Genomic DNA, 9,564 nt, shown 5'->3' with positions numbered 1-9,564 from the left:
GTGAAATTCATACAGAAAGACTGGATGATTTTTCAACACTAATATCACAAAAATTCAGCTTTTCATCACTCGTTAGGGGTGCATTTTCCTTTTATCTGATTTCGGTTAGGACATATTCCATCCCACCGCCGTCCTGCTTAGATAAGCGATAAAAACATAAATGGATATAATTCTACAGGCTACACTCCATTTAAACTTACCTAATTTACCCTAATTAATTACCCTTAGTGCTTCTAAATGATGCTATCCGTGTTTGTTCAAACCACCTGCCTTATCTCTGAGAGAAGAAAAAGGGGGGAAGCATGGAGAAGTTTAACAGTGCAAACTCCTCTCTGTTCTTAGGTGAGTAAATGTGTGGGAGGTGATCGTTTGAAGCTCCCAAAAAAATCAGTGATAAACAAGACGGGTTTGCAGTTTTGTGAGCTAATAAAGCGTATATAACGGTGCGCCTCTGTGAGGTTTGCGCCTTTACGCACGGAGCTGGATTATAATTACTGCTTTTATCCGGCCGTGCCTCAGGCACATCTGTGATCTGTTAAGGACAGTAACTTGAGCAATACTTGAGCTGCAGGAGGCGGCTATATTTTGATGATGTTATTTTGATGTACTTTGGATTTGATGAATCTCTGCTGATCCATCGCTAAATTTGTCTTTTCACGTGTTCCAGCCGTTTGCAGTTTCACAAATGAAAGGTACACACGCCAAATTATGTATTGTCACTGCATTCATATTAAAATAATAATTAATGAATAGTTTATGGACATTAATTATTTTTATTTTATTTTCGAATAACCTGATGTAAACCTTAAACGTTACACACTGTAGGTTTTTGTAGCACAACTGCCATCTAGCGTCAGACTGTTGTGCTTGACATGAACAGTAAACATCAGGATTGCATGAACACAACCACTATTATTATTGAGATTGTTTTAATTGCACATATTAAGGTTCGCAGAGAAAAGTAGAGCAGTTCTGCAGTGTTGTTCACGGGTCTGTTGGAGATGTATTTTCCTGATACACCTTATTTATTGACCCTGATTTCATCTATTGATTTAGACCTGTCGGTCACTATCTGATTTTCGTTGCTGAAGCAGAATGGATGCATGAAAAATGGGAGTGCTGATGATACTGGCAGCTTATACAGGCATGTAAATACACAGGTCCTCCAAATATTTTACGATGCTGAAAAGAATTACACAGCCATGCATTTTGTTATTGTTTTATTAGTCCCCTCTGACACAAGCTTATGAAAGACATAATTCCATATATGTATATGAAACAGCTTTTTTTTTCAGTTGAAGAACATTACATGTGTATAATTAATCTTACATTTATAATATAAATCATTGTCAATGTTTTAATGTGACAAAATTCAGGGTCTCTCTCTAGATTTATTCCATGTTACTGTTTAAGTTCCTTATACACATCAAATGTCATCATTTGTTTGAAATCTATCTACTTTACATCCAGATGTTTAATCAAAACATGTACTAATTATACCGATTGCTTGTTTTTCTTCTATGAGCTTTTTAAAACTTAAATAGTGAAATACTTCAAAATAGTAAAAAAAAAGTATTGAATATTTTTTTAATTTTCAAATGAAATAATGAAAAATGTAAATAATCAGATGAATATAATGAGATAAAAAGTACACTTGCCTGTGTAGGGTGGTAAGTATAAAGAGCTATGAAACTGCAATACCTCACATTATGGAATTACAGTAAATGTACCTGGTTCCATTCCATCACTGGTGGTCTGTGGAGCTATATAGTAATTAGTCCAATGTGCTAAAAGCTCCCCTGTGTTGACATGGCTCTTTCTACCTGGGCCCGTCTGCTCTGAGCAGTTAGTGTAAGAGCTACTTTAAGGTAATGTGTGAAAACCATCTACTTATTGCATTGAAAGACTAAAATATTTGATGTGAAGTTCTACAAAAACATCACAGTTTTGGATACATTTTTCATAAGACACAATCAGAAGGTCTGAAATTTCGCACATGCAATATGTGAGAACAGTTAACAGAAAAGTTTCTAAAATCTGTTTACAGATGGGGTTGTTAAATGAAGACATTGCATTCCACTCTAGCATACCGGCACCACTGGATATAACCGTGGCCGTGGTCTACTCTGTTTTTGGTGAGTTAAATCTAGTTTACAATACTATCAATGAGTTTTCTCTGAGTTCTGCTCAAGCTGAAATGAATAGCAGCATGAAGCAAGGCATCCTGCAGCGAAGCCTTGCAAGTACACTTTTATTTTTAACTGTGTTACTGTGTGTTATGCATTCCACTTCCACCTATATATACCCACACCCACTGTGTACTCATCCATCTGCATTTACTGTTTGTATCACAGATGTCATACATGGTGTGTGTGTTTTTTATATATATATAGAACCAGTGATTTTGTCAGTATTAATGAAGATACTCTACATTTAATATTTTACAGAATCATCAGCAATTCTATGTATTTGTATATGTTGCTAGGTAAATATGATAAAGCAGTATCCAGTGTTATGCCTGTAAGACAGTAGAAGTGTGAGTTTCTTATTATTCTGTAGATCCATAATACTTTGAAAGTTATATATACACTTTGTGGCCACTACTGTTCATGTGCTTGTTCGTGCATGTAGACATGATGAAGATGAAGATGAATGGCTGACATTCAGACCAACCATCAGAATGAGGAAGAAAGTTGTTTTAAATGGTTTTGAATATCACATGGTTGTTGGTGCTGGACAGGCTAGTCTGAGTATTTCACAAACTGCTGATCTACTGGGACACAACCCACACAACCACCTCTATGGTTTATGGAGAATACACGGCATGTTGAACCTTGAAGCAGATGGGCTACAGAAGCAGAAGACCGCACCGTCACTCCTGTCAGCTAAGAACAGGAACACTGCCTGATCTGATAAGTCTTGCTTTCCGCTGCAACATTCAGATGGCATGGATGGGTCACAATTTAGCATAAAGAACATGAAAGCATGGATCCATCCTGGCTTGTATTAGATACTGGAGGTGGTGTAATGGGGTGGGAGATTTTGTTCTTGGGCCTCTCAGTACCAACTGGCCATCGTTTAAACTTCACAGCCTACTTGAGTATTGTTGCCGACCATGTCCATCCCGTTATGAGCACATTTCCTGATGGCTGCTTTCAGGCGGATAAACTGCCATGTCAGAAAGCTCAGATCATGTCAAACTGGTTTCTTGGACATGATCTGAGCTTTCTGTACTGAAATATCCTCCAATGCGATCAAACTAGTAGAGCACCTTTGGGATGTGATTGAATGGGAGGTTTGAGCACATCATGCTGGTGCTTCGTTGTAGTACACTTTATCTAGTACACTTTGTGTTGTGTTTGTATTAATGCACTTTATGCATTTACTTTATTATGTGGCTTTATGTTTTTTGGACAGATATAAAAGTCATATCTAATGTATTCTAGGCAAAAAGCATATTATCCAGTATGTTTGTCTTGTTTTAAACGGACAGCGAATTTGATGAAGCAATTTCTGAAAAGTCAAAACAAAATCCCTCCCATTGTCACCATCAAATCAGTATTTTATTCACATTCAGGGTTTTTGTTCTGGTTTATTTTTGCAGGAGTATGTTCACTATTTGGCAACAGCACACTGTTGTACATCTCTTACAAGAAAAAGAACGTCTTGAAACCCGCTGAGTACTTCATCATCAACCTTGCTGTTAGCGACTTGGGCCTGACTCTGTCCCTCTACCCCATGGCGATAACTTCAAGTTTCTACCACAGGTACAAAACTTGGCGCCTACTCCTTCTCAATCATTGATCTTTGAGCTATATCTTTGCTTTGAGCTGTCCTCTTTCTCACGCCCTCCCACACAGGTGGCTGTATGGGAAAACGGTGTGCTCCGTATACGCATTTTGTGGCATGTTGTTTGGCATCTGCAGTCTGACCACTCTAACCCTACTAAGCATGGTGTGCTTTGTGAAAGTATGTTATCCGCTCTACGGTAAGTCTTCAAAGAGGCTGTTTTTGCTCAGTGAAATGACACGGGATTAACTACCCTATCCCCAAGTGGCTGAGTGTTGATTTATCTGTGGAAGGAAATGAGCCCTCTGTAAAGCACTGCACATTAGCTTTTCTTTGTTAAGTGACAAGTCAAAGGGCTGTGCTCAATAAGTACTGCTTGTGATGTTGGTTAACACTGTGCAGCTGGGTTTTCTATTTGGTCCCCATCCCAAAAAAGTGCATTTCTTTCAGTGCCTTAAAAAAAGTGCTGGGACAAAAGTAATTTTAAAGTATGAGCCTACAAATAGAGATATTCACATTAATTGCTTTAAAATTGTAATATTTAACCTTGCATATTTAAATAAGTGCTTATTTTATTTTCAGCACTGACAGACATAATATCTGCGTAGTATATAAGGCTGACGTAACATCACTCGTCATTTGATGAACTTAGATTGCTTTAGAGGGCTCATCTTTTGTCTTCTGCTGCAGCTTAATGAGGCCTCGAGTCACTTAACCTCTTTATGTTCTACCTGAGCTCCTGTGGAAATTAGCAGTCTGTATAATTACCCAATGTACTTTTACTACTCCAGTGAAACTGGTACAGCCTACTTATCACCAAACTAAAATAAAAAAAAAAAGACCTGTAAAATGCTGTGGATATGCACAGAACCTTCTCTGGGGACTGAGCTCTCTCTGAAAAATGTTTAACCATTTTCACTTCTTAAGAAACAGGCCATTGCCAATGAATGAGAATAGGCATAATTAGCCTCCTGGAAGGAGAACTGGCATTCCTGTGAGGCGCTCTTTCAGCAGACTGGCTTACAAGCCTGTGTAGAGATTGCAAAAATTTGAACTTCTTCAGGTTGCCTTATGTTATCTTTTAACAGTAGTCCAATCACTGTCTGTCAGTTGCAGAATGCAAAGGAATGCAACATAATAAAAACACCTTTCTTGAAAGTCCAAAAAAGCCATTGGGAAAAGCTAAACACTTGTGAATTCAGATGCAGTTCTTCAGCACTATGCTGTATATTAACTAGATTATGGAGTATAAGCATCTTAGAGCACACAGAGTATTTTTCACATGGTAAAGCATCATTTACCATACCATCATTTAAAGTATAAAAATGCACTGATCCACAAATGCAGTTGTGTGTCATAAAGAATAACTCACATTCACATCATAAAATATTAACACAGTCTGTTTTTACAGGAAACAGGTTTAACTCTGTTCATGGCCGTCTGCTTATTGCCTGTGCTTGGGTCTACGCCCTGCTGTTTGCATGCTCCCCACTGGCCCACTGGGGGGAGTATGGACCAGAGCCTTACGGCACTGCCTGTTGCATTGACTGGCGCCTGTCCAATCAACTCAGCACAGCACGATCTTATACTGTGGCACTGTTCATCTTCTGCTACATCCTTCCATGCTGTGCTATCTTAGCATCTTACACAGGAATCCTGGTCGCAGTGCATGCATCTCGCAGAACTATGGAGCAACATGCATTGAGGCCGACTCACATGAGCAGCATCCAGATAGTTATTGTTAAGGTGGGTTAAGGTAAACTTCACTTAAACACTTCTGTGGACTGCTTTACCATGTTCTCCCCATAATGTGTGTTTATGTGTTTAAATATGTTATACTGAATGATTATACAGTGCTCGCCAATCACTAAGTAATAAGTAAAAAATTAAAGATGTAGTCAATTTATTCATACCTGCAGTTTTTTTTCACCTGCACTTTCAATTTTAAATTAAAGTGCAGGAAGACAAAAAAACGTGCATAGTGTGATCACCCAGTTATTGGTGGAAAGGCCAGGGTTTATGGGTAGCTTATAAAAACACTGCCTTAGAGAGAAGAGTCCTGTTTAGAGTTCATCGCCTCGATTTGTTGTAGAAATTGACAGTGACCTCAATATATCTCCCTCATGATGCAGTTTCTCATTAAGAGAGAAGTTCTGGTTTCACTGTGATGGATACTGCTGCCTTTGCTGATTAATCATCATATTCTCTTCTCTGTAAGAACATCTGAGATTCTTTTTTTTTTTTTTTATTTAAAAACTCATCATGAGGAGTGAGAAGAATGCTTTTTAAATCTTTGTGGCCTCTGCATGTTCTCTTTTAAATACAAACTGTTCATATGGGGGTATAGTGGTAGATCTCCTCACCCAGCTTTTTTCTTTAAATTTGTTTTTTGTTTTTCTTCCACCACAGTCTAGAGAGAATGGCAGGGGGTGTCAAAAGCACAAAATTAAATACAGGGAAGGCCAGCAGTGATTGCACAGGCTCACAAAAACACATGGAAGAAAATCTCAAAATGTAAAAGTGTGTCTTCATTTTCTTCCAAGGACACCATTATTCAAATTTGTCTTTACAACAAATAGCCGTTTGTTTCCAGTGCTGTGAAATAGTATTTGCTCCTCATGATTTTGTAGGTTTTTGTAAGTATTTGTCATACTTAGTGTCATGAAACCAGCTGTGTGCAGGCAGGAGAGAACCCAGAAGCAGACTCACGGAAATGGGACATAACTCAAAAAATGGCTTTATTTACAGAAAGGGGAAGTAAACAATACAAAACTAAACCATATTTTACTGTTGTTACTGTCTTCCTTTTCTGACATGCTGGGTTACTCTTATGCAGTAATACGACTCAAACCTTCAAGAAAGCTTAGCTTTTGTCTCATCAGCCCACAGTCCAGTTTTCCTTAAAGTCTTGGGGACCAACGAGATGTTTGTTGGCAAATATGAGACGAGTCTTTGTGTTCTTTTTGGTCAGTAGTGGTTTTAAACTTGGAACTATCCCATTGATGCCATTTTTGCCCAGTCTCTTTCTAATTGTTAAATCATGAACTTTGTAACCCTTTCAGGATCTTTTAGCCTGCTTCACTCTGTCACACATATTATATTTAAGTGATACAACCTGTATTTAAGTGATTTCTTCATCCAGTATTCTGACATAAGGTAATGTTTTTCAGATAGTTGGGAAAGTTGACAAGTGTTACAGTTGTGTTTTTTTTTTATTAATTGGATTTGGTGAAAAGAAATGTTGAATTACACTTTCTGTGTTCTTTCTCCTGCTAGCTGAGTGTGGCTGTCTGCATTGGTTTCTTTGCGGCATGGAGTCCATATGCTGTCGTATCCATGTGGGCTGCCTTCGGACACATCGAAAACATTCCTCCCATGGCATTTGCCATGCCAGCCATGTTTGCAAAGTCCTCCACCATCTACAACCCGATCATCTACCTGATGCTAAGACCAAACTTCCGCAGGATGGTATGCAGCGATCTGGGTGCACTATGCCAGGTCTCTATGAAGGGCTGCATCTGCAGCCAGTGCCAAGTAAAGTGCTGCTTAAAGCCAAAGATCAGGGTCAGACTTCGTGCAGTCCACAGACAGACCATTCACTTTGCTTCATCCAACTCTGCTGCTCAACCACCAATAGTGACATTAAAGGGTCAGAGCTGTGAGAAGGGCAAGGATGTGTTTGAGTGCTTCAAACACAGCCCTCAAATATTTGGTGTCACTAAGCCAGCTGCCAGTAGAGAGTTATCACAAGATCGAGACATTCCAGTTCCTCTAACGCACGTGCAGAACGCAAAAAGTGAGTGCCGAAAAGAGAAATCCCTTATAGCCACCTCATGGGGGAAAAGAACTTTAGAAACGAATAATTTCTGTATCAATCTGGAGATGGTTCAAAGGCATGCAAAAGTGGCCTGGCCCTGATATTTGTTTAGATTTGTGAGCTTATTCACAAACTGTATCAATATTTTCAGGCATTAATGATACATACCTGAAGTGTTTGAGCAACAACCATGTCATATATTTATTTATTTATTTATGCTTCTTTAACTTCTCTTCCTATTCATGAAAAATGTGCCAAGTTGCATGGCTCGGATGACTTTCTTGGGGGGATTCCACCAACTGAAATAACTTCCCAGGGAAATTTATCAGATACTTTGAAGGTATTCACTTTTTAGGTGTTGCTCTGGGTTTCAGTGCAGCTAAATATGTAAAATACATTAAAATATTCCTCCACCTCAAACACTCTTCCAAGCACTGATGGAAAAAACACGCCTACATTTCGATTCCACATTGGCTAGGTCAGACGAGTGGAGTCTCTCTGTAAATGTTCAAAATCATCATTAATTCATTTCTACTTTCTAGGCTTTACATATCTAGGATTTGTTGTTCATATTTGACTATTCTTCTGGCTAACAGTGCCCTCCAGTTAAAGGTGAAATTATGCACTCTAAGAGAAGTGCTATGCAAATAGCTGCCAGCCTTTTACTATTAAAATATTAGTCATTTGTTCCAGGTAGAAGAAAAACTTTAGTTTGACCTTTGGAGATTCAGCATGTATGACACACCCAACTTATTACTTTAGCATGTTTGGGAGGCATTTATTATATTATACTACGTATCATTATCCCATAGCAATATTGAGTTAAGCTATTTATAATCATGGCTTTGTGTATAAAAGGTATTTTGTGATTTGCAAGGTAATCGTTTTTCCTTTGATTATTTATCACAGCAGCACACCCCTGTGTATAGATAGAAACTGAGAGTCAGCACTTCCTTTACTGTAACATTACAAACAGTGTTTACACTGACCACTTGCAGGTACTGTAATAGTGGATGGTGCTTTGTGAATTATCTATGTATGTGATCTAGAAAATGAAATATTTGTGCATAATACTGTTTTTAAGTTATTATACAGTCTAACTCAATAACACAAACTTCAAATCAGTCTGAGTAGAGAATACTCAATACTCAATATTTTATGCAACAATATTTTTTTTTACTTGTATATACTCATGAGCCACTTCATTCGGTGTATATGTATTCAACTGCTCTGTCATGCAAATACCCAATAAGCCAGTCACATGGCAGCTATTCAATACATGGTCAAGTCAACGTGCTGAAGTTTAAACTGAGCTTGAGAATAGGAGAGACAGGTGATTTTATTTGGTTTACAGAGTACGGTCTGAAAAAGAGAAAGTATCCAGTGAGCTGCAGTCGTTTGGGTGAGAATGCCTTGTCAGAGGAAAATAGCTGGTCTGCTATGAGCTGACATTATGGCAACAGTGACTTCTTGTTAAAACCAAGGTATGCAGAAGAGCATCTCTGAACACTGAAGCAGATGGCCTTATCATACTGTGTGTCACTCCAGCTAAGAACAGGAAACAGGCTACAATTCACACAGGCTCACCTAAATTAAAAAATGCATCCATTTATGAGCACAGTGAACCCATCTCCTGATGCACCATGTTAAAAAGCCCAGATCATCTCAAGCTGGTTTCTTGAACATGACAGTGAATTCACTGTATTCAAATGACCTCCGTAATCACCAGATCCCAATCCAGTAGAGCACCTTTGGGATGTGGTTGAATCTTTTCTGTAAAGGTAATGTGAATCTGAATCTGGACAGTTACTCAGGACCAAACAGACCATTTACATAAAGCTTTGTTTTTAGATTCATGGCTGATGTTCCTTTACATGAGGTCATCCAAGGACTCTACAACAACTTCATCTAAATAAAATATTGTTGTTGGGTTTTTTTTGCTCCCTCCCATGTTTTTC

General features: G+C 38.4%; 1 protein-coding gene across 1 annotated transcript; it reads left to right on the top strand.

Annotated features, from left to right (window-relative positions):
• Nucleotides 1-2,047: 2,047 nt before the first annotated feature.
• Nucleotides 2,048-7,707, top strand: opn7a (opsin 7, group member a). Its single transcript, XM_086272211.1, has 5 exons — nt 2,048-2,135; nt 3,605-3,767; nt 3,861-3,988; nt 5,201-5,535; nt 7,066-7,707. Exons 1-5 carry the CDS (start codon nt 2,048-2,050, stop codon nt 7,705-7,707), a joined length of 1,356 nt encoding a protein of 451 aa, XP_086128337.1.
• The last annotated feature ends 1,857 nt before the right edge of the window (nt 7,708-9,564 follow it).

The sequence above is a fragment of the Aulonocara sp. 'chitande type north' Nkhata Bay genome, linkage group LG18 (assembly GCF_057382095.1).
Source record: "Aulonocara sp. 'chitande type north' Nkhata Bay isolate Kocher_YH1m ecotype deep benthic linkage group LG18, A_spYH_male_GT1.1, whole genome shotgun sequence".
Classification (NCBI taxonomy): domain Eukaryota; kingdom Metazoa; phylum Chordata; class Actinopteri; order Cichliformes; family Cichlidae; genus Aulonocara; species Aulonocara sp. 'chitande type north' Nkhata Bay.
This window is presented reverse-complemented; position numbering and strand designations above follow the sequence as displayed.

Bases quoted from the DNA above. Each gene is read 5' to 3' on its own strand.
- opn7a (XM_086272211.1), top strand. From the start codon at position 2,048: ATGGGGTTGTTAAATGAAGACATTGCATTCCACTCTAGCATACCGGCA. The intron at 3,768-3,860 runs GTACAAAACTTG...CCTCCCACACAG, and splicing joins ACTTCAAGTTTCTACCACAG to GTGGCTGTATGGGAAAACGG. The intron at 5,536-7,065 runs GTGGGTTAAGGT...TTCTCCTGCTAG, and splicing joins TCCAGATAGTTATTGTTAAG to CTGAGTGTGGCTGTCTGCAT.